Genomic DNA, 24,016 nt, shown 5'->3' on the forward strand with positions numbered 1-24,016 from the left:
GGCAACCGGGGGAGGGGTGGAGGGGGGGACTATTTTCGTCCAGACCAGAGAATCCACCACCCCCCTCCCCACCCATGGAACCGTGGAATATGACTGGCTACCTCAACAGGGAAAGGCCGGGTTCTAGTCATAGAATCCTAGAGTTGGAAGGGACCTCATGGGTCATCTAGTCCAACCCTCTGCACTAGGCAGGACACTCAAGGAAGGTGACGCCGTTCCCCGGGGCTCCCGCCAGAAAGGACCGACGACGGGGCCTTTTCTGTGGCTGCGGCGGGGCGGGGCCTGGGCCTGGGCCGGGCGCTTCTCGACGGGCGGCGCTGCGCAGGTGAGCAGGGGCCAAGGGTTCCGCTCCGGCCGGGGGAAAGCAGGGCGGGCCGGAGCAGACGTCGCGCCCCCTGGTGAGGAAGGCCAGCCGAGCGCTCCTTCGGGCGGCAAGGCGCAGCAGCCGGGCAGGAGGCAGCGGCCTCTTCAATCCCGCCCGGGGAACGAAGCAGCCACGCGCCGCGGCAGCGGCGGAGGGGCGGAGGGTGGGCGGTGCTCTCCCCGACGGCTGCTCAGCGCGTCCGCCGTAGCCAGAGGACAGCGAAGGCCACGGGCAGCGTCCTGACTGCGCCTCAACCCCCTCCCCGACTTGACATGGAGCTGGTCGGCCCGCCGCCCGCCTCGGCCCGGGGAGCGGCACCGGCCGGGCCGCATTCCTGGCCGCTCGGGCGGGCGGCCAGGCTGCTCCTCTCCCGCCCTCGACGGGGTGGGACGGCGCTTGGCGACTCAACCCGCCTTCCGCAGATGCGGGGCGGGGGAAGGCCGACGGAGCCAGGCCCCATATCCCGGGGGGTGGGGGAGGAAGATCCTATTCCCCCCTCCTCCAGCAGGCCCCCCTATCGCTCCACCCAAGGGCGGCTGCATGTCTCTTCCAAGGAGCCACATTCTAATGTGGGGGCGGGCAGGGTCCATCGCTTAAGAGAGGCAAGGGGGGGGGGGGTGCTGAGGCACCTTACCTGACGTTTCTGAGGAGCTGTCTTTGTCCTTGGTGGTTCTGTAGACATACAGAATCATGGAAGAGACCTCCGGGGTCATCCAGCCCAACCCTCTGCAGAATGCAGAAACATCATGCCCTCAAGATTTACTGTGGCATTTTATTGGTTTTCAGAAGACCCCCCTAAAGCCCTGCTGGATTCCTCATAGCGGCCCCAGGGAGAGGGCCTGTGACCAGGGCACGGACGCCACGACCCTCCCCAATGCAGGAATCCTTATGGACTTTCGGGGGGGGGGGGGCGGTGACCCGATGACAACTCCTGGCTGGGAGGGGAGGGAGAGAAACACGTGACCTGCAGCTCTAGTGCTCCTGAGGCCTGAGGGGGGCGCCACAGGAGGATTGGGGGGGGTAATCCCATGGGATTACGGGGGGGGGGAGCTTCTGGAGGCTGGTGCTCCAGGCATGATGCCTCTGTGCCTCTGCCTTTCAGATGCCTGCCCCCTGGCTGTGGGGGAGATGCAAGAAAGCCCCTGAGGCCCAAAGGACCCAGTCTGGCCATGACACGGTAAGGCTGTGGGGGAGGGAGGCAGAGAAGGGGCCAGCCTGTGGGCTGGGTGAGGGGTGGGGGTGGACAGGCCCTCACAGATTAATCTTGGCACGCCTGGGGTCCTTGGCCTGTCTCTCCCCATAGACCCATCTGCTGAGCATACAGGTGGCTTGGGGGGAGGGGGAGGCCCTAGCGGGGAAGGAGGCTTTCCGCAGGTGGGAGGCAGGTGCTGGGAACAGGTTGGGCTCACGGCCAGCTTGAGGCAGCCAGGGACAGGGCCTCTCTAGGCACAGGAAGCTGCCTCCTACCAGCGGTTCTGGGATCTCTGCCTCCCAGGCCTTCCCCAGCACCTGCCACTGTCTTCAGTGGGCATGGGGTGAGGGCTTTTCGGCTGCCAGGCAGGGCCCAACACCTGACCTGCAGCCCCTCTGTGGGTTGGGGGAGGCTGGAGACAGGCCAACCTCAGTGTCTTGGGCCACTCCTTCTGGGGCCGACAAACCTTGCCGCAAAAGGAAGCCCTCGTAGGCTGACAAGACAAGGGGGACGTGGGTGAAATCAGTGATGCTCATGAGGGCACGAGGAGCAACCTCCCAGCAGCAAGATTTGCAAGCCTCCATCAGGTTCTCACCCAGAGACAGAGGACCGAGTGGGAAATCAGGAGCCTGAACTCTGCAGATGGGTGTAGGAGGAGCCAGAGCCCTTTGTTTCTGACTGGGAGTCAGGGAGGGCATTCAGCAGAGGCTGAGGTCCAGAGGATCTCCCCCTCCCCCCCCCCCCCGAACTTGGGACCTCTGAAAAGTGGCGGGCATTCAGCTCAGCTTGAGCTTGCTGAATTCACAGCCACAAGAGGCAGGGAGGGTTCCTCCCACCCCCCACAAAAGGAGACTTTTGGGGCATCTCTGAGACTGAAGGGGGCATTTTTAGTGCTTGGAATGAGCCAGAAGATGCCTCAGGAGTCCCCTTTTCTCTTGGCTGCGACAAGGGGTGAGGACTCTTGAAGGAGAAGAGCTCATTGCCTGGGGCCTCCATGTTCAGAGACACTCTATCCCCATCCAAGGCAGGGGAATGCAATGGGGTGGGTGGCTGCAGTAGCTGTCCCTGGCCAGCTTGGCCCAGGGGCTGCTGCTGCTTTGGGGGTGGGGGGGCGAGGCTGCGAGGCCACCTCCCTCCCCCTCCCTCTCCCTGCCGCATCCCCGCCGCCTCTCCTCCTCCTCCTCCTCCATCTTCGGCGGGTACCCTCTGCCTGGATGCAGTTCCCATAGCAACCCGCGTGCCCTCGCCCCTCCTGGCCCGGGCTGGGCAGCCGCCCTCCGCTCCGGCCCCGCCGCCGCCTCCTCCTCCTCGTCGTCCTCTGGCCGCCCGCCCGCGCTCGGGCACTGCGGAAGCGCCTGGGCCACGGCAGCGGCAGCGACGGCGGCTGCTTCTGCGACGGCTCCGCGTTAGCGGGCGGGGCGGGCGCCACCATTGCAGCGGCGGCGGCGGAGAGGCGGCAGGGCCGGGAGGGCGGCGCTGGCCGGAGGAAGAGGCGGAGGGGACGGCGGCGGCTCCTCCTGGCTGCCGGGGCGGCCTGCGAAGCGGAGGGCGGAGTTCGGCGGCCGAGCTGCCTGCCAGGCGCGCCGGGGAAAGAGCGCGGCCCGCCCTCCCTCCCTCCCTCTGCTGAGCGCCCGCAGTGGTTCGGCCCGGCCCCGGCAGCTACGGGGATGCGGTGAGCCAGCCCGGCCCAGCCCGGAGCCCCCCCCGGAGATGCGGGCTCCAGCCGCTGCCCGCCGCTAGGCAGCCGCTCCGGTGAGTGCCGCGCCTGCCCCTGCCCTCGCCCGCCAGGCAGGCAGCCGCCCGAGAGCGAGCGAGGGAGGGAGGGAGAGGGCGGGCCGTTGCGGGCCCCGGAGCCGTCGGGGTGGGTGCCATGCCTGCTTGCCTGCCTGCTCGGCGGGGGCTCTTGCAGCGGGCCTGCTGCCCTGCCCTGGCCGCTCTTCCAGGGGAAGGGGAGGAGCCGGCCCCGGGCTCCCGGCACGCCGGACCCGGAAGGCTCCCCCGGGGGGGGGGCGGACGGGGGTCTTGAATGCGGCGCAGTGGCCTCCCGCTCCCCTCGGCGGCGCGCGCCATGGCGGGGCGTCGTGGGGGCTTGCCCAGCGCCTGCCGGCCCGGCGTGGAAGGGCGTGCTCCGGCCTGGGCAGGGGCGTGTGGGCGCGGGCCGGGCCGGCCGGGGCCTGGCATCCGCCGGGCGCTGCGGGCCACCCTTCGCCGATTGGCTCAGGTGCGCCGAGGGGGCGGGGAGGCCCGGAGCTTGGGGGCCTGGTCTGGCACGGGAGGGGAGGAGCAGCGGCCATCCACGGGGCGGGCGGGGGGGGGGGTCCTCTGGCGGTGAAGTCTGCTCAAACACCTCCTCTCTTGTTTCCGCCCCACCCCCCCGCCCCCCGCAGATCAGCAGCAGCAGCAGCAGCAGCAGCAGCACCACCACCACCGGGCCCCCTCCAGGCTGCCCCCGGCCAGCGCCATGGCAAAGCGGGAGTCGAGCTCCAGCCCGGTGGTGCGGCAGATCGACAAGCAGTTCCTGGTGTGCAGCATCTGCTTGGATCGCTACCACAACCCCAAGGTCCTGCCTTGCCTCCATACCTTCTGTGAGCGGTGAGCACCCGGGGCCAGGCCTCAGAAACAGCCCCCACTCCCCCAGTCAGGGCTGGAGCAGGGGAGGTGCGCAGTGCAAGGAGATGAGCGGGAGGTCCAGCAGAGGCAACCCCCCCCGCCCATGGGGAATCGCTTTCTGGCGTCAGGCACTCAGAGCAAGGAGCGCTGCCTTTTGCTGTGGGTACCACCCGCTCCGGACAGCACGTGGCCCCGGGGTCGACTGCATCAGAAGGCCCAGAGACCTTGGAGAGAGGTCACAAGCAGGCCGGCTGGCCAGTTGGCCTGTTGAGCCAGATGTGCCCCCTGCAGCCTGCTGTGGTGCTCACTGGATATCTGGGTGGAGGGGTGGCTGTTCCCTCCTTGCAAGCCCATGCTGGATCACTGCCGGCCCCCGGCACAGCAAACCCTGCTGGGAGTCCAGTGAGCCTGGCTCAGTGGCAGAGCCCCGCTTGGCCTGCAGAAGGGCCTGGTTCTGTCCCCAGCAGCATCCCGAGGGGAACGGCGCGGGAGCTGGGCAAGACCTCCTCCGCCTGAGACCCTGGAGAACTGCTGCCGGGTCCCAAAGGAGGGACTCTGATGGACTCTGTGTGTCCGTGTTTGCGTGTGTGATTCAGGATAAGGCAGCTTCATGCTTTCTCTTGGCCAGTGGCGGGGGCCTTTCTTTCCTTGGTGGGCTGGTGGGCTGAGCCCTGTATTCTGCAGCCCTGTAGATTCTGCTTCGGTGCTGCCCTCTTGTTGGAGGGCATCTCCTCCTGGGTGGAAGCGGAGGAAGCTCTTACAAAATGCGTGTGGGCATCCTTGCTGTTACTGTCCTGATGTCAGGATCCTCTTAACTCAGACACACCAGCGGTGGGGCCAGGAAAAATGGCAGCCATGGGGAACTGGGGGAGAGGGAATTGGGGGAGACCAGCTCTGTGCCAGCTCGTGGCCGCTGTGCCTGTGGGCAGCCATCGTAGCAGTGGAGAAAGAGCAGCCGCCCATTCTCCTCTTGGCCCTGCCCAGCCTCCCTCCCTCTGGATGGGTCTGCTCTGACCTGGCCCCAAGAGGGCAAACTGGTCTCACTGAGCCTGGATTCTCTGCTCTGGGGGTACAAAGTCTGCCTTTTCTGGCTTCCTGATCAGTTCTGAGGGATTGGCTGAGAGGAAGGGGGTGATGGTGAATCCCTGATGTAGGAACTGGGCTTCTCCCAGGGAATCCCGCCCCCCCCCCCCCAGCACCAGGGCTGCCCTTTCCTCTCCTTCCCACAATAGGGTCCGCTGCTTCAGCAGGTTGACAACCTGTGGGATGCAGCATCCACTGCGGAAGCTGGAGGACCCGGCCAGGGTGTCGCAGCCCATGGAGAAAAACCCTGAAGCTGGGGGTGAGGGGGGGGGGTGCAATGTGTAAGATCAGGGAAGTGGAAGGGGAAGAGTTGCCAGGTCACCATGGGGGGGGGGGCAAGAGAGGCTGAGGAGGCTTCCCCCAGTGACACCCAAAGGAGCCCCCCAGCTGGCTGTCCTGCAACACCCCTCCTTTTAAGTGTCACACAGGAGGGGGCGCTTTGTGCACTGTGTCTCTTGGGGCCAGGGGGTGGGGAGGCATACTTGGCGAGAAAGAATCACAACACCAGTCCCATTTTGGGAGGACTCCTCAAGGAGCTTGGCAAGCAATGGTCATCCAGGTTAGTTGATAGTGTTCCCTTGAAAATTTTGACTTTCCAGTTCATGTTAAATCACCCACCCCCCACCCCTCACCCCCTGTACATGCAAACTCAGGTTTCTTTGAAGGGCTTTCCTCGCTTAGACTCAAGGAGGGTTACGAAACACGGACAGCTGTCCAGGTGAGCAGGGCTGGGCTGAAGGTTAGAACCATAGGATCTTAGAGTGGGAAGGGGCCATGCAGGCCATCCTGTCCCACCCCCTGCTCAGTGCAGGGTCAGCCTCCAGCATCCAGGAGAAAGATCTGGCCAGCCGCTGCTTGAAGACGGCCAGTGAGGGGGAGCTCCCCACCTCATGAGGCAGCCCCTTCCACTGCTGAACTAGACTCCTAGAATCCTAGAGTGGGAAGAGGCCATGCAGGCCATCTAGTCCCACCCCCTGCTCAGTGCAGGATCAGCCTCCAGCATCCAGGAGAAGGATCTGTCCAGCTGCTGCTTGAAGACGGCCAGTGAGGGGGAGCTCCCCACCTCCTTAGGCAGCCCCTTCCACTGCTGAATTAGACTCCCAGAATCCTAGAGTGGGAAGAGGCCATGCAGGCCATCTAGTCCCACCCCCTGCTCAGTGCAGGGTTAACCTCCAGCATCCAGGAGAAGGATCTGTCCAGCCGCTGCTTGAAGACGGCCAGTGAGGGGGAGCTCCCCACCTCCTGAGGCAGCCCCTTCCACTGCTGAACTAGACCCATAGAATCCTAGAGGGGGAAGGGGCCATGGAGGCCATCCAGTTTCACCCCCTGATCAGTGCAGGGTCAGCCTCCAGCATCCAGGAGAAGGATCTGTCCAGCCGCTGCTTGAAGACGGCCAGTGAGGGGGAGCTCCCCACCTCCTCAGGCAGCCCCTTCCACTGCTGAACTCCTAGAATCCTAGAGGGGGAAGGGGCCATGGAGGCCATCCAGTCCCACCCCCTGCTCAGTGCAGGATCAGCCTCCAGCATCCAGGAGAAGGATCTGTCCAGCCGCTGCTTGAAGACCACCAGTGAGGGGGTGCTTCCAACCTTGTGGGGTCTGTGCTGCTGGGGCCAGAGGTCCCTTGTGGCTAGTGTCAGGGGGAGCTGCGATGGGGTCCTGGGGTTTGGAGGGGGATGGAAGAATTGTGGGGGCTCACGTCAGGGTGGAGGGCCCAGGGCCGCATCCTGCTCCATGGTGGGGCCATGGTCATTGGCAGCCAGGCACGTGATTGTGGGGAGAGGTTCTGGGAGGACAGCCTTCCTGGCAGGGAGTCTGAGGAGGCCTTTGGCTGCCAGGTGCCCTTGTGCTTTGGGAGCCCATTCAGGGTCCTCACTGGGAAGGCCTGCGGCTCACCTGTTTGTCTCCCACACCTGCTTGAAGGTGGGGGGGTCCCTCTCCCCTGCATCTCTGCCTCCCTGTCCCCCTCAGGACTCCCTCTGCTGTCCCTGCGTCCTCCTGGCCCCTCCGTGGGGCATTGCTGTGCCCGCCAGGCCTCTGGGGCTGCTTCCTCCCCTGGGGGTGGGCACTGGGCTGCTGACCCTTGCCCGTTGTTTCCCCTCAGGTGCCTGCAGAACTACATCCCGCCCCAGAGCCTGACCCTCTCGTGCCCCGTGTGCCGCCAGACCTCAATCTTGCCGGAGAAAGGTGTGGCTGCTCTCCAGAACAACTTTTTCATCACCAACCTTATGGAGGTGCTGCAGCGCCAGCCCGAGAGTGCCAGCCACGAGGATGCTGCTGCCGCCATGCTGGATTCGGCCAGCGCTGTGCCCGGCCAGCCGCTCTCCTGCCCCAACCACGAAGGGAAGGTCTGTGCTCTGCTGCTGCTCCTGGCCCCGGGGAGGGGGGAGAGGGGGGGAGGGAGGGCCATTCCAGGCTAGCTCTGGCTGTGTGGGAGGCAGGTGGGTCACGCATCTCTCCCCCCCCCCCCTCCGCGCCAGATGATGGAGTTCTACTGCGAATCCTGTGAGACGGCCATGTGCCATGAGTGCACGGCGGGAGAGCATCGGGAGCATGTGACTGTGCCCCTGCGGGACGTGGTGGAACAGCACAAGGCCTCCCTGCGCCATCAGCTGGAGGCCATCAAGGGCCGGTAGGTGGGGCCGAGGGGGGGCGGGAGGGGGGCTGGGAGGGGGGCCAGCTGGCGTGCTGAAGCTCCTCCCGCCCCCTGCAGGCTGCCCCACCTGGCTGCCGCCGTTGGGCTGGTGTCCGAGATCAGCCAGCAGCTGATGGAGCGCAAGAATGACGCCGTGGCTGAGATTGGGAGCACCTTTGCTGAGCTGGAGAAGGCCCTGCGCCAGCGGAAGGGGATGCTCGTCCGGGACCTCGAGGCCCTCTGCGGGGCCAAGCAGAAGGTCAGGCCTCCTGCGCCGCCAGGGAAAGAGGCCCTGCAGACTACCACCGTTGGGTGGGGAGGGAGGGAGGGAGGGAGGGAAGGAGGCCTGGTGCTTTGGGGGCTCCAAGGCCAGGTAGAAGTCCATGGGGTTTTCTCCAGGGGAATAGGCCTCTGTCGCCAGGTGATGAGAGGCGAGTTCACAGGAACACTAGTCCTCACCAGGAGGTTGGCACCCTGAAGGGTGGCGCTTGTTGTGGCTGGACCAGAGAAGGGACACAGGGTGGCTGCCTCCCCCCTCCCCCCGTTCTTTCTGCCTGCCGCTTGCTCTCTGTGCTTCTGCCAGAAAGCTGTTCTCAGGGATGAAGGGTGGCCTGCCCACGGCAGAAGCCCCTGCCCTGGCGGACCCCTAGTCTTGTCCCGGCCTCCCTCCCCCTGTCTGTCAAGTGAAAATCCTCGGTCCGTCCCCCGTCCCCCCCCCCCCGCATGGACACCCAGTGCTCCCCGAGACACATGAGCTCGGCACATGGGGGTTCCATTTGGAGTCGTTTCCTGAATTTGTCCAGTTTGGTGTGGAAGCTTCTGAGCCTGTGGCCAGAGTTGCAGGGCATTGTGGGAGCATGCCCTTCAGGAACCAGCTGGGCAAATGGACTGGGGTGGCCGGGGGCCAGTGGCACAGACGTTTCCTCTCATCCCTGGGGCTCCGTGCTGTGCGTAATTTTGCAGACTTCCCCGCTCAGCGGAGCTGCTTGCCTCTTCTGTGAAGAAAAGGTATTTCTGCTGGGGGGGGGGGTGGCCTGGGGCCCTGGGACAGGGGCCTGTCGAGGGGGAGGCATCCCTTCCCTGGTTGTGTACAGTGTGGTCTGGGTGGCTGCAGTGAAACTTCCTGCGTTCGGTCTGGGGGTGTTGTGGGGAGAGGCCAGGATGGGGTCCCTCTTCTGGGAAAGGGGCCTCTCTCTGGCAGCAGCTGCGCTGTGAGCATCAGAGAGGGGTGGGAACGCAGAACCTGCTGCCCGATGAGGAGGATTAGATAGCTGAGGGGAACCAGAGGATTGGTGCCTCTGAATCCCAGAGCCAGGAGGCAACATCCGGGGAAGGGCTCGCCCTCTGTGCCCTGTTGCTGGCCCTCTGGGGGGGCCGGTTGGCCACCCCCTGGTCTGATCCAGCAGGGCTCTTCTGAGGCTGCCTCGCTGCTTCAGTGCCTGCTGGTGTTTGGGCACCTGGCCTCAGTACAGGCCTTGGGGGGTCATGCCCCCCGGCTTCTGCCCTGTTTCTGCCCCCCTCCCAAGGTCCTGCAGGCCCAGCTGGACACCCTGCGCCAAGGCCAGGAGAACATCCTCAGCAGCTGCAGCTTCACGGAGCAGGCGCTGGACCACGGCTCCGAGACGGAGGTGCTTCTGGTGAAGAAGCAGATGACGGAGCGGCTGAGCGAGCTGGCGGGGCGGGACTTCCCTGAGCAGCCCCACGAGAATGCTCAGGTGGACTACGTGGTGGAGACGGAGGGGGTGCGCAAGTCCATCCTCAACCTGGGGGTACTGCTGACGACCAGTGCCACGGCCCACAAGACCGTGGCCACGGGGGAGGGGTTGCGCCATGCCGTGGTAGGCCAGGCCACCTCGCTCTCCGTCACCACCAAAGACAAGGATGGCGAGCTGGTGCGGAGCGGGAGCGCCTGCCTGCAAGCCGAGGGGACGGCTCCCGACGGCTCCGCTGTGGGCCTGGAGGTGCTGGATAACAAGAATGGGACCTACGAACTGCTGTACACCCCCCGCCAGGAGGGCGACCACCTGCTCTCCATCCGCCTCTACGGGCAGCCGATCCGGGGCAGCCCTTTCCGCGTCAAGGCCGTGAAGGCTTCTGATGTTCCCCCCTCCCCGGATGACGTCAAGCGCCGCGTGAAGTCCCCCAGCAGCGGCCACATCCGCCAGAAGGCCGTGCGCCGCCCCTCCAGCATGTACAGCAGCAGCAAGAAGAAAGAGAACCCCATCGAGGATGAGTTGATCTTCCGCGTGGGTCAGTGCGGGGCGGGGCGGGGCGGGGCAGGGCAGGGCAGGGCAAGCCACCTGGGTGGGAGGGACGGTCCAAAGAGCCAGGGGAAGAGGCCTCGCCTACTCTGGTTAGGCCAGGGCAAGTGGGCCCAGCGGCCCACCCAGGCCTCTCTCACATGCGGGGCGTGGAACAGACTCCTGCGTGACGCCTGTCCAAGAGCGGGGGGAGGGCTGGTGCTTGGCACCAGACCTGAGGGGGTTCAGGGACTGCTTTTCCGTTCTGGAGCCACGCAAGGACTTCTGAGGAGGGCAGAGAGCAGATATTCTTGGCAGGTTAAGAGACAACTCACAGGAATGGGTTTAAAATGCATGTAGAAAGGGACCCGCTAGGTATCAGGAAAAATATTTGACAGTCTGAGTCAGGGGTAGTCAAACTGCAGCCCTTCAGATGTCAATGGACTACAATTTCCATGAGCCCCTGCTCGCAGGGGCTCATGGGAATTGTAGTCCATGGACATCTGGAGGGCCGCAGATTGACTACTCCTGGTCTGAGTAGTTCAGCAGTGGAGAAGGGGAGCTCCCACAAACTGACACTCATCAATAGTGGCTGGACAGATCCTCATACTGGATGCTTGAGGCTGATCCTGCACTGAGCAGGGGGGTGGGACTAGATGGCCTGCATGGCCCCTTCCCACTCTGGGATTCTAGGAGTCCAGTTCAGCAGTGGAAGGGGCTGCCTAAGGAGGTGGGGAGCTCCCCCTCACTGGCCGTCTTCAAGCAGGGGCTGGACAGATCCTTCTCCTGGATGCTGGAGGTTGATCCTGCCCTGAGCAGGGGGTGGGACTAGATGGCCTGCATGGCCCCTTCCCACTCTGGGATTCTAGGAGTCTAGTTCAGCAGTGGAAGGGGCTGCCTGAGGAGGTGGGGAGCTCCCCCTCACTGGCCGTCTCCAAGCAGCGGCTGGACAGATCCTTCTCCTGGATGCTTGAGGCTGATCCTGCACTGAGCAGGGGGTGGGACTAGATGGCCTGCATGGCCCCTTCCCACTCTGGGATTCTAGGAATCCAGTTCAGCAGTGGGATTGGCTGCCTGAGGAGGTGGGGAGCTCCCCCTCACTGGCCGTCTTCAAGCAGCGGCTGGACAGATCCTTCTCCTGGATGCTTGAAGCTGATCCTGCACTGAGCAGGGGGTGGGACTAGATGGCCTGCATGGCCCCTTCCCACTCTGGGATTCTAGGAGTCCAGTTCAGCAGTGGGATGGGCTGCCTGAGGACGTGGGGAGCTCCCCCTCAGTTAGTGGTCTTCAAGCAGCGGCTGGACAGATCCTTCTCCTGGATGCTTGAAGCTGATCCTGCACTGAGCAGGGGGTGGGACTGGATGGACTCCATGGCCCCTTCCCACTCTAGGATTCTAGGAGTCTAGTTCAGCAGTGGAAGGGGCTGCCTAAGGAGGTGGGGAGCTCCCCCTCACTGGCCGTCTTCAAGCAGCGGCTGGACAGATCCTTCTCCTGGGTGCTGGAGGCTGATCCTGCACTGAGCAGGGGGTGGGACTAGATGGCCTGCATGGCCCCTTCCCACGCCATGATTTTAGCTTGCCCGAGGAATGTTGGGGCCAGCCCCTTGGCCTGAGTGCTCTCTCTCCTGTTCCTTCTTTGCAGGAAGTCGTGGGCGAGAGAAGGGTGAATTCACCAACCTGCAAGGCATTTCCACCTCCAGCAACGGGCGCATTGTGGTGGCTGACAGCAATAACCAATGCGTGCAGGTAGGGGGCTGCCCCTCTTCCCCACCCCACTGCATCACCGCTGGGTCCCTGGCTGCCTGCATCTGCTGAGCGCCCCCCCCCCCGCCTCTGTGCCAGGTGTTCTCCAACGAAGGCCAGTTCCGTTTGCGCTTTGGTGTGCGGGGCCGTTCCCCGGGGCAGCTGCAGCGCCCCACGGGGGTCACTGTGGACCTCAATGGGGATATCATCATTGCCGACTACGACAACCGTTGGGTCAGCATCTTCTCCCCAGAGGGCAAGTTCAAGGTAAGGGTGCCACGCTGGGAAGGATCTCTGAGGGCAGTGGACTGGGAGGGGCTACTGCACTTCACCTTCCAGGAGGGGAGGGTCCCTGGCTCAGTGGTGGAGCCTCTGCCCAGTCTGGGGTCAGGGAGGTGGAGGAAGACGACCTCCCCCTGTCCTGGCTGCTGGACAGCCCCTGCAGGTCGGAGGAGGCCAGATGGGTGCTGATAGGCCCAAGGCATTGAGCCAGCTTCCAGAGCGGGTTTCTGTGGCTTCTGGGGTGGGTGGGTGTGATTTTGCCCCCAACTGGAACAGAGGCTGGCAGCTGTGCCCAGGTGGCAGCCCAGGTAAAAGAAGACCCAGAGTCTCTCTGAATGGAGCCCACCGCTCCTCCCCGAAGCCTTGAGCGGAGGAGTGGCACTGCATGGGCCAGGGAGGCTTCTGGGGAGACTGGCTGTCCCGGTGCCCTGCGACGTCCCTGCCCTGCCCTGCCCTGATCAGCCAGGACCCTCCGGGCACTAGCCTGCAGGCTTTTCTGGAGGCAGAAGCATGGGGAGAGGCTGTGCTGGTCCTGCAGGGGGGGGGTCCTGCTTGGTCCTCCCCCTGCCTGTGCAGCCCTTGGGGGCTCAGCTGTTTGAGGTTGCCCTTCTTCCTCCCAGCAGGGCTCTCTGCCCTGTCTGGCATTTGGCATATTCATGCCCTGCCCTTCCCCCCTGGAGCAGAGTGCAGCTTTGATGGTTCCTCCCCCAGGGTCTTCTCCCCCCCCCCCCCGCACCTTGGGAGGAAGGTCAGGCTGAGGGAGCCGTTGGCCCCGGTCATGGCAGAGCGTGGGTCGGACTTCGGCTCCCCAGATCTCTCACTGTGATGTCACAGTGATGGCACTTCCCCCCCCCCCAGACAAAGATCGGGGCCGGCCGCCTGATGGGCCCCAAGGGCGTGGCCGTGGACCGCAATGGGCACATCATCGTGGTGGACAACAAAGCCTGCTGCGTCTTCATCTTCCAGTCCAACGGCAAGCTGGTGGCCAAGTTTGGGAGCCGTGGCACATCCGAGCGGCAGTTTGCAGGTACCCTCGATGGTAATACAGCCACAGGTTCCCTCTGATACTGCATGCCTTTGGCTTCTGCCGGCACCGGGCTGGTGAGTATCCTCGGGGGCCGCTGAGAGCGTGGATCAGGGGGCTGTTCCCGCTCAGGCCCTGGCAGGACCAGGCCTCCCCACAGGAAGTGGTGGGAGTCTGCCCTAGATCTGTGGGGCTCTGAACGGCTTGCTGAGACTCTTGCGGGCCCTTCTCTCGGGACTAATTGTTCCGCTGGCTGGTGCGATGATCACTAACTTGGCCTTGCCGCTTTCGGGTCTTGCCCTTTCCTCTTTACTCGAGCCGAGTGGCACAGGATCCCTGATGGGGGAATTTCACCCTAAGGTGCGTGTGGTGGGGTTGGGGGTTGGTGTTGGGGGTTGGTGTGCCTCTCCCCCAAATCCCCCCCCCCCAGCCACATAGATTTCCTATTGACTTTAATGGCTCAATAGGTTATCATTGATTTAGGAAACCTGAGTCAAAACCCAAATCAATTCAGGTATTGGCTATTCTGCTCATGATTTAGATGGGAGAATTGCATTTCGGCTTTCAGCATTGGTTCAACTTATTTTTGGATCGGTTGATCTGAATTGTGCACCCCTAGTTCCCTAGGGCAAGAGCCTCTTGTGGCGCAGAGTGGTAAGGCAGCCGTCTGAAAGCTTTGCCCATGAGGCTGGGAGTTCAATCCCAGCAGCCAGCTCAAGGTTGACTCAGCCTTCCATCCTTCCGAGGTCGGTAAAATGAGGACCCAGCTTGCTTGCTGGGGGGTAAACGGTCATGACTGGGGAAGGCACTGGCAAACCACCCCGTATTGAGTCTGCCAAGAAAACGCTGGAGGGCGTCACCCCAAGGGTCAGACATGACCCGGTGCTTGCACAGGGGATACCTTTACCTTTACCTTTAGTTCCCTAGGGCACATTTCTTTCTCTCATGACAATGTCAACGTCCTCAGAATTTCCCTGGAGTATGTGGGTTGGTGGCGGGGGGGACTTCTTTAAAAAAGTAAAATTTTACTTACCGTATTTTACACACACAAAACAAAGGCTACCGCAAGAAAATGCAACACAACAAAACCATCATATCCTGGATAGAAATAATGCCATAATTTTATGATGTTGTTCCAATCAAGAAGAAAACACAAAAAAACTGCAAGTCTATAAATGGAAAACAAGAGGGGGGGGGAGGAAAAGAGGAGCAAAATGGGGGAGGGCTTCCATCCAGTCCAAGTTGGGTATAATTTTAAAGAATTTCTCTAAATTAATTTCTGAAAGATGATATCCTCTAATATAGGTATTCAGTACCAGAGTCAATTTTTCAAACAAGGGGGATTCTATCCCAATTTGGCACCTTGGGGTGGGATTAACTGTCTCCTCCTGCTGCCAGGAAAGATGGAGTCCCTCCAGAGAGGTCCCCCCCCTACATGCCGCTCCCTTCCTCCTGCCTCCCGGAAGAAACTCTCTTTCTTTAGGGTCATCTAGTCCAACCCCCTGCACAATGCAAGAACTCACAGTTACCTGCCCACCCACTCACCATCTGCCTAAATTCATAAAATCAGCCTCCCCGTCAGATGATAATCTAGTCTCACCACCTCCCGAGGAATCCTGTTCCACTGAGAAACCGCTCTGACTGTCAGGAACTTCTTCCGGATGTTTAGATAGAATTTCTTTTGAATGAATTTCATCCCATTTGTTCTGGTCTGTCCCTTCGGGGCAACAGAAAACAATTCTACTCCATCTTCTATATGGCAGCCCTTCAACTATTTGAAGATGGTGATCATTATTATTATTATTAGATTTATAGCCCGCCACTCCCTTGCGGCTCGTATCACCTCTTAGATGACTTCTCTCCAGGTTAAACAGACCAAGCTCCCTCAACCTTTCCTCATACGTCTTGGTCTCCAAACCACTCACCATCTTGGTTGCTCTCCTCTGGACATGCTCCAATTTGTCAACATCCCTCTTCCACTGGGGTGCCCAAAACTGAACCCAGGACTCCCAGTGAGGCCGAACCAGAGCAGAGTAAAGTGGTACCATCACCTCCCGTGATCTGGACATGATACTCAGTTTGATACAGCCCCAAATCCCTTTTGCCTTTTTAGCCACTGAGTCACACTGCTGACGCATGTTCAATGTATGGTCTACTAAGACCCCCAGATCCTTTTTGCACATGCTACTGCCAAGACAAGTCTCCCCCATCCTTTATTGGTGTATTTGGGTTTTCCTATCTAAATGCAGAACTTTACATTTGTCCCTATTTATTCAGTTTAGCCCACTTCTTGAGCCCATCAAGATCATCCTGTATTCTGTTGCTGTCTTCAGTTGTGTTTGCTACCCCTCCCAGTTTAGTATCATCTGCAAATTTGATAAGTATCCCCTCTAATCCCTCATCCAAATCATTTATAAATATGTTGAACCACACAGGCCCCAGGACAGATCCTTGGGGAACTCCACTTGTCACTCTTCTCCAAGAGGAGGCTGAACTATTAACAAGCAATCTGGGTACAATTTGTCAACCAGTTATTGATCCACCTGACAGTCCTGGCCTGCCATTCCCCTCAGCTCCTTCGTCCCGAGCCACAAAGGTCTGCTTTCTCTCCCTCTCTTCCTGCAGGACCTCACTTTGTTGCCGTCAACAACAAGAACGAGATTGTGGTCACCGACTTCCACAACCACTCCGTGAAGGTAAGAGCAGAGCTAGTGGTCCACCTGGGCACCTCCTGACGGGAGCTGACTGGTGGAGGTGGTGCTCATGCTCTGCCAGGGCACCTGGAGGCCAGTGGCCATTCCTTGCCTCCCACCAGGACCCCCCCCCCCCCGCACTCAAAGGCCTGCATTTCACTCAAGATAAATGGCAAACTACTGCACGGTGTGTTGGGACCACTTCTGTGGGTCCGGGTTTTAACACAGTCCGTAATAGTGAGCTGGGGGAGTGGTCCTGAGAAGCAGTCATGCATGACCAGAAGCCCCGGGTCCCCCCGTGAAAGGGCAGCCTTGAGTAGGGCTGTGGGCTCTAGCAGGACCAAAGCCCAAGATGCCACCCACATGCACTCACGGAGCTCTGGGCCTGCAAGTGGGACGCTGCAGGAGAATCTGTGCATCTCCCAGGCCCCAAGGTCTGCAGGAGGCCTTCCGATCGAGTCAGTGGGCAGGGAAGGCCAGTGATGCGTGGGATGTTGACTCTCCCAATACCCGGCAGAGAGCCGGCACACGACATGAAGGGTGTATCTGTTCCTGCTCCAGCTTGACGGCTGCAGTGCTGCCACTCAAAACCCTGGGAAGATGCTCAGAGCGGTTCCTCAGTGGAACAGGCTTCCTCGGGAGGCGGTGGGTTCTCCATCTTTGGAGATTTTTGAACAGAGGCTGGAGAGCCATCTGACAGAGAGACTGATTCTGTGAAGGCTCAAGGGGGTGGCAGGTGACAGTGGAGGAGCGATTGGGATGTGAGTGTCCTGCCTAGTGCAGGGGGTTGGACTAGATGACCCAGGAGGTCCCTTCCAGCTCTAGGATTCCATGATTCTATGCTGAGACCCATCAGCGCTCCTCAGGCCTGCCTCAGACTTCTGTGTGCAGAAAGGGAGTATTGATGGGGGCGGAGTCCTCCCTTTTTCGTGTGCCCCATGCTCTGCAGCAGAAGTCTCGCCCCCCCACAGAACACCCCAGTTCAAGGCCTGGGGCAAGAGCCGGGGGGGGGGGTGGTGGAGGGCCCACGGGTGGCTGTTCCTCTGCTCTTCTTCCCCGGGTTCCAAAGGGGGTCCGATGAGGTGGAACGGCTGCGTTGGAATCTTTTGACGGACCAAATAAATTAAGTCCCATGGCCTGAGGTGGCCTTCTCAAACGTGTCTGTCCCCTCCTCAGGTGTACAGCGCAGACGGAGAGTTTCTCTTCAAATTTGGCTCTCACGGCGAGGGGAACGGGCAGTTCAATGCCCCGACGGGCGTGGCCGTGGACTCCAATGGGAACATCATTGTGGCCGACTGGGGCAATAGCCGGATTCAGGTACTGGGCTGTGCTGGGCCGGGCTGGGCCGGGCGGGGGAATCCGCTTGGGCTGCCCTTGGGTGGAAGGCAGATGGGCCAAGGAGATCAGGGGGCAGTCAGTGGCATGATGCCACAGGCCTCAAACAGGATCGGGGGGGGGGCATTTAGGACAAGCCACAAGCCAAACAAGAAGGGAATCAGGCAGCTGCTCTTCAACTGAGGAGAAAGTGGGAGGAGAAGAAGAAGAAGAAGAAGAGTTGGTTTTTATGTCCCACTTTTCTCTACCCAAAAAGAGTCTCAAGGTGCCTTACAGTCGCCTTCTCTTCCTGTCCCCACAACAGACACCCTGTGAGGCAGGTGGGGCTGAGAGAGCTCTGAGAGAAACTGCTCTGTGAGAACAGCTTCTAACAGGGCTGCGACGAGCCCAAGATCACCCAGCAGGCTGCATGTGCAGGAGCAGGGAATCAAACCAGGTTTGCCAGATTAGAAGCCGCCATTCTTAACCACGACACGATGCTGCTGGTAGCACAGCAGCTTTTAAAATGGGCCTGGGTGGAAGGCAACAGGAGGTGAGAAGCGTCTGGTCCAGGCAGAGTCGCCCCAAAGGGGGATGAAGGAGAAAATGCTTCCTATTATGCTAATGGGGGCTGAGTGAATAAGGAAGGGGAGGGTAAACAGGAAAACAAGTAAAGTGTCTTCAATGTGTCTACCTTTCACGTAAGTAAACACAGCTGTCTTATCACCCCCCTCTTTGCCCAGTGAAAGAGACTCAACTCTCTCCACTTCTCCTTGTAAGGCAGGGATTCCAACCCCTCCACCACCCCAATTGCCCTTAAAATCATAGAATCACAGAGTTGGAAGGGGCCATACAGGCCATCTAGTCCAACCCCCTGCTCTACGCAGGATCAGCCCTAAGCAAGGGAGTTTATTTTGCTTTGGTCACTCTTGGTGATAATGTTAGCAGTTTGAAAGAAGTTATTATCTTTTGTGAGTGTCACAATTTTCTAGGGAGTGTAAACTTATTTTACCTCTTTGTTGCTGGCACTTCATTGGCTTATTTACTCACAAATGTGAAAAGAGCAGAGAGAGCATCATGCCCTTGGAAGATCTTGTTTCCCTGCATGCTTTGTTGCACTTTAAAAAATTGAATGGCTCATTTAAATTTAGGATAATTAGGGAAGCTGATGGCCAGTTCATACTAGGAAATCCTCATAGCCTCCTTGAATCAGGTTAGGCCCATGGTGCACACAGAAAAGGGGCTTCATCACTTTCTCATCCTGAAATGGTCCCTGAAAGCCACTCTTTGCTCTGTTTCCTAATGGAGCAAACCACAGTGTCTTGAAAAAATGACAAGCTGGGATGGGGTGGAGCCTGAAGTGCTTGTTATGGCCCTATTCAAATCAGACCCTCATGTGCCCAGGAAGCACAGAATACTTCGAGCACACATTCTAACATCCATGTGGTCTTTACCCTCTAGCAGCATCCATTTTAATTCATAAGTTCAAAAGCAAGTACAAACATGAACACATTAGTTTTATCTTGGATGCTTTAGGATGCTTTGGGCAGATCCTGTGTTGAGCAGGGGGTTGGACTAGATGGCCTGTATGGCCCCTTCCAACTCTTTGATTCTATGATGCTATAATTCTATCCTAAAGCATCCAAGAAAAGTGTGTATCCAACCTTTGCTTGAAGACAGCCAGTGAGGGGGAGCTCACCACCTCCTTAGGCAGCCTATTCCACTGCTGAACTACTCTGATCGTGAACATTTTTTTCCTGATATCTAGCCTATATCGTTGTACTTGTAGTTTAAACCCATTACTGTGCGTCCTTTCCTCTCCAGCCAACAGAAACAGCATCCTGCCCTCCTCTGACAACCTTTCAAAGAGGGCTATCATGTCCCCTCCCAACCTCCTTTTCTCCAGGCTGAACATTCCTAAGTCCCTCAACTTATCTTCATAGGGCTTGGTCCCTTGGCCCCAGATTATCTTCGTCGCTCTCCTCTGTACCCTTTCAATTTTATCTACGTCCTTCTTGAAGTGAGGCCTCCAGAACTGCACACAGTACTCCAGGTGTGGTCTGACCAGTGCCGTATACAATGGGACTATGAAATCTTGTGATTTTGATGTGATGCCCCTGCTGATATAGCCCAAAATGGCATTCGGCTTTTTTACCACTGCATCACACTGCCTGCTCATGTTTCATAGAATCATAGAATCATAGAGTTGGAAGGGGCCATACAGGCCATCTAGTCTAAGCATCCTAAAGCATCCAAGAAAAGTGTGTATCCAACCTTTGCTTGAAGATTGCCAGTGAGGGGGAGCTCACCACCTCCTTAGGCAGCCTATTCGACTGCTGAACTACTCTGACTGTGAAATTTTTTCCCCCTGATATCTAGCCTATATCGTTTTACTTGTAGTTTAAAGCCATTACTGCGTGTCCTCTCCTCTGCAGCCAACAGAATCAGCATCCTGACCTCCTCCAAGTGACAACCTTTCAAATACTTAAAGAGAGCTATCATGTCCCCTCTCAACCTCCTTTTCTCCAGGCTGAACATTCCCAAATCCCTCAACCTATCTTCATAGGGCTTGGTCCCTTGGCCCCAGATCATCTTCGTCGCTCTCCTCTGTACCCTTTCAATTTTACCTATGTTCTTCTTGAAGTGAGGCCTCCAGAACTGCACACAGTACTCCAGGTGTGGTCTGACCAGTGCCGTATACAATGGGACTATGACATCTTGTGATTTTGATGTGATGCCCCTGTTGATACAGCCCAAAATGGCATTCACCTTTTTTACGCTGCATCACACTGACTGCTCAAGTTTAGTTTACAATCCACAAGTACCCCAAGGTCTCGTTCACACACACTGTTACCTAGAAGCGTATCCCCCATCCAGTAGGCATGCTTTTCATTTTTCTGACCCAGATGCAGAACTTTACACTTATCTTTATTAAATTGCATCTTGTTCTCATTTGCCCATTTTTCCATTGTGTTCAGATCTCGTTGAACTCTGTCTCTATCTTCCGGAGTATTTGCCAGTCCTCCCAATTTGGTGTCATCTGCAAACTTGATGAGTAGTCCCTCCACCCCCTCATCTAGATCATTAATAAATATGTTTAAAAGTATCGGGCCGAGCTGGGAGTTTGATCCCAGCCACCGGCTCAAGATTGACTCAGCCTTCCATCCTTCCGACGTTGGTAAAATGAGTACCCAGCTTGCTTGCTGGGGGGTAAACGGTAATGACTGGGGAAGGCACTGGCAAACCACCCCGCATTGAGTCTGCCATGAAAATGCTAGAGGGCGTCACCCCAAGGGTCAGACATGATCTGGTGCTTGCACAGGGGATACATTTACCTTTACCTTTAGTTCCCTAGGGCAGTGGTCCCCAACCTTTTTTTGGCTGGGGGCCGGCAGGGCGATGGCCACTCCCGCGCAGCGCGCATGCGTGGCTGTGCACGCGCATCGCGCACGTGCGGCCAGGCCGCGCATGCACACATGCGCGCTGCGCGGCCATAATCGCCCGTGTGCTGCACTTTTATGCACTAATCCAACATCCGCGTCTGGCTACACGCTTCCTTGCCTCCCCATCTCAAAAAGAATTCTATGAGGACATGGTCACTTCCCCCTAGGGTCTCCACCTCCTTCACCTCATCCACCAACTCTTGCCTGTTGGTCTGTATTAAGTCCAGTATGGCTGAACCTCTTGTGGGTTCATCTACCATTTGATAAATGAAATTGTCAGCCAGGCAGATCAGAAAGTTGCATGACTGAGGACGCTTTGCAGAGTTTGTTTCCCAGCACACATCTGGGAAATTGAAGTCACCCATGATGACAAGGTCCTGCCGCTTGGATATTTTCCCAAGCTGCTCACAAAGTGCAGCATTCACATCCTCTCGTTGGTCATGACTGTACCAGGTCTTCCAAATGCCCCCCACCAACCTCTTCCCCGAATCCTGACCCACAGCCCCAACAGCAGCAGGGCCTGATGGGGCAGGGGTGCGTGCCACACCGTGTCTTGCTTCTGCATCTCATCCGCTGGCTGGATCTCTTTCCAGGTCTTCGACAGTTCCGGTTCCTTCCTGTCCTACATCAACACCACAGCAGACCCGCTGTACGGGCCCCAGGGCCTGGCGCTCACTTCCGATGGACACGTGGTGGTGGCCGACTCCGGGAACCACTGCTTCAAGGCCTACCGATACCTGCAGTAATGGGGGTGGGGGGGGAGACAGTTGGGTGGAGGTGGAGCGGGGAGATCTTCCTCTGTGCCCATTCACCAGCCTTACAGGCAATGGGATGGGGGCCCCGGGGGGGGGGCGCTTGAGGGGGCTCTTGCAGTGCTGAGTGAAGGTGCCAATTGCTACCAAGGCAGTGCTACGCATTTGAGTTCTGGACGCTCCCTGGGGGAGGGTGTGGGGGGAGGGGGAGTGTCGTCTGCTTGGCTTCTCCAGCAAGGCCATCCTAATTTTGCGGTCCCATCTTGGGAGGGGGGCTGGGGGTGGTGGGGTTTTATGTGGGTATTGCAGCCATTGGCCTGCTTGGGGGTCTTTTTCTTTTCTCCTACCCCCCCCCCCCTACCCTGCTGTCTTTTCCTAACTTGGCTTCTTTCTGCACTTTATCTCTGTCTGGGGGTGGGGCGGAGTCCGCTCCCTCCCCTCTCCCCCTGCCTGACTGGGGACAGCCAAGATACCCTCATCATGGGAGAGGCCTGCTGCAGAGATGTTGGGGGGGGCAGCCTCTGACCCAGGAGGGGAATTACAGTGACCCCTTAACACGTCCCTCCCCAGGACCACAGATTGAATTCAGAAGCAGATGAGGCTGGCTGGGGGGTCCCGATTCTAAGAGACACCCACTTCATATCAACTACGCCATGGGGAGACCCCCTCCGAATTCTCTGATCCTGCTTCCTGCCCTCTTTGGTGGGGGGTGCCCCTGAGAGAGCACTAGGGGGAGGGGGGCTGGGGGCCTCTCGCCTGGCTGTCCTTTAGCCAGAGCTGGCTGGGGGGCAGTCTCCTGCCCCACGCTGGTGGGAGAGAGAGAGAGAGAGAGAGAGCCCTGTGCTGGGGGAGCTGCCTCTTGGGAGTGCTGGGCAGTGCTTTGCTCAGGAGACCTGCCCCCCCCGGGGGAAGGGGGCTGCCGTGTCTGTCCCCCCTCCCAGGGATCTGTTCCGAGCAGGTCAGCCTTCGGTTCCTTGCCTCCTCTACCAGCCGTCCACCGTCCTCTGGGCTGCTGAGCTCTGCTCTCCCACGTTCAAACCCACAGCTCCCCTCTGCTCTCCGGGACTTCCACACAGACACTCCTGCCGGGGCTGGGCCGGGCTGGGCTGGGCTGGAGGGAGGCAGCCATGTGCAAATGAAATGTATGTAAAAATAATAATAATAATAATAAAGTATTCTGAAATTAATTCTGCCTTGTCTCTGTGGGGAAGAGGGCCCAGGCCCCGCCCAGTGCTCCGGACCCTTCTCCTTAGTGGGATGTGTTTTGTGTGTGTGTGTTGGGGGGGGGGGAGGGTGTCTGGTGCTCTTTCTTCTCCCACCGCCTCAGGCTGCACCTTCTTCTTCCATTTTCCCTTTGCTTCTAGCTGCTGCTCTCCTAACAGGAAGCCCCCCCCCCACCAGGGGGAGCACGCTTATTCACTTTCCTGCCACCCCACACACCCCCTGCTTGCCCGGCTTTCAGTTCTGCCCTTCGGGTGACTCCAGAGGACCCTTGGTTGGGATGACCCTGCCCCAGGCTGAAGAACTGTAGTCACACTGCCACCATGGTGGGCGTCTTTGACATGTTGTTGCGGGGGGAGGGGAGGGCAAGCCTGGGAGAGCTGAGCACAGCCCCCCCCCAGATAGCACAGCCCCCCTCTCCCTCTGCAAGTGTGCTCAGGTGGGGTCAGGGCTGCCTGGGGCATGTCTTGCCAAGTGACCTCACGCCTTTGTTCGTACATTTATCTCCCACCCTTCCCTAGGAGCTCAGGGCGGCTTACAAAAATCTAAACTATATAACATTAATATTTATTTACTTATGATTCAATTTATATGCCACCCCTCCCAGGCAGTTGACAACATAATAAGAATTACATAGGATTAAGTCTTTACCATATTATAACATTAAAACAATTAAAACCAATTAAACCATTCTTAAAAAATCACCCAACAAGGATTCTCATCCCTTATGTGGAACATCTACATACGGGGTGAGGATCCTTGTCCCCTGGCCCCTCCATCCTCCCCTCCACTCCCTTCCCTGCCTGGGCGTGGGGACTGGCACAGCCTTGGCAGTCGGAGCCCATGCTGAGGCCTGCTTACCGCCACGGCCCCTGCCAGTCGCCCAAGACTTCTCCCTGTGTCCGGAGCATGGGGGCGGCCTTGGGTGCCTAGCAGAGGAGGCGCCGTCCCAGTGAGGCCCAGTGCTGAGGTGAGCTTGTTGCCGCCCCTTCCAGTCTCCTAAAGCTTCTCCTGGTCTCCGGAGCACAGGAGCGGAGGTGGCACCAACCCCGTGAGCCAGGCTGCTGAGGTGCGCTTGCGGTTGCTGGCCCCACAACTCTTCTGAGGTTGCTCTTGCTTCTCGGCGGGTGGGAGCAGCCTTGGAAGACTGGCAGTGGCACTGGGGCAGCGAGGACTCAGTGCTAGGCTTCACCGCTCTGGCATCAGCGCCACTCCTGCGGGCCACCTACTGGCGTGCTCCCTACGGTGGGAGTCCATCTGCACGCCAGTAGATGTTCCATGTCAAAAATTCCACCAATGATCTTGAAGTGACTGCCGTTTAACGTCATTCCAGGTGAAAGGCCTATCGCAGGAAGGCGCCAACTCAATGTGGTTGTTGCTATTGGCCCCAACCAAATGCCTGGCAGAAGAGCTCCGTCTTGCAG

At 59.2% G+C, this 24,016-nt stretch overlaps 1 protein-coding gene across 4 annotated transcripts; it reads left to right on the forward strand.

Moving 5' to 3' along the window:
* Positions 1-382: 382 nt before the first annotated feature.
* Positions 383-22,558, forward strand: TRIM3 (tripartite motif containing 3). Of its 4 annotated transcripts, XM_077341035.1 has the most exons (13): positions 383-398; positions 1,467-1,541; positions 3,944-4,148; positions 7,351-7,594; positions 7,727-7,878; positions 7,960-8,140; positions 9,408-10,131; positions 11,763-11,866; positions 11,963-12,130; positions 13,004-13,184; positions 15,795-15,865; positions 17,039-17,179; positions 21,213-22,558. In XM_077341035.1, exons 3-13 carry the CDS (start codon positions 4,018-4,020, stop codon positions 21,363-21,365), a joined length of 2,250 nt encoding a protein of 749 aa, XP_077197150.1. In that variant the 5' UTR covers positions 383-398; positions 1,467-1,541; positions 3,944-4,017; the 3' UTR covers positions 21,366-22,558. The 4 variants fall into 4 exon arrangements, with proteins under 4 accessions (XP_077197150.1, XP_077197149.1, XP_077197152.1 ...); XM_077341034.1 differs by lacking the exons at positions 383-398; positions 1,467-1,541 and adding an exon at positions 2,761-3,308; XM_077341037.1 differs by lacking the exons at positions 383-398; positions 1,467-1,541 and adding an exon at positions 2,763-3,308 and having other exon boundaries at positions 13,004-13,172.
* Positions 22,559-24,016: the final 1,458 nt, after the last annotated feature.

Source organism: Paroedura picta, chromosome 6, assembly GCF_049243985.1.
Source record: "Paroedura picta isolate Pp20150507F chromosome 6, Ppicta_v3.0, whole genome shotgun sequence".
Taxonomy (NCBI): domain Eukaryota; kingdom Metazoa; phylum Chordata; class Lepidosauria; order Squamata; family Gekkonidae; genus Paroedura; species Paroedura picta.

Excerpts from the sequence above, each read along its gene's own strand:
- TRIM3 (XM_077341035.1), top strand. The coding sequence starts at position 4,018 with ATGGCAAAGCGGGAGTCGAGCTCCAGCCCGGTGGTGCGGCAGATCGAC. Across the intron at positions 7,879-7,959 it reads CTGGAGGCCATCAAGGGCCG|GCTGCCCCACCTGGCTGCCG; the intron begins GTAGGTGGGGCC and ends CGCCCCCTGCAG. Across the intron at positions 8,141-9,407 it reads TCTGCGGGGCCAAGCAGAAG|GTCCTGCAGGCCCAGCTGGA; the intron begins GTCAGGCCTCCT and ends CCCCCTCCCAAG.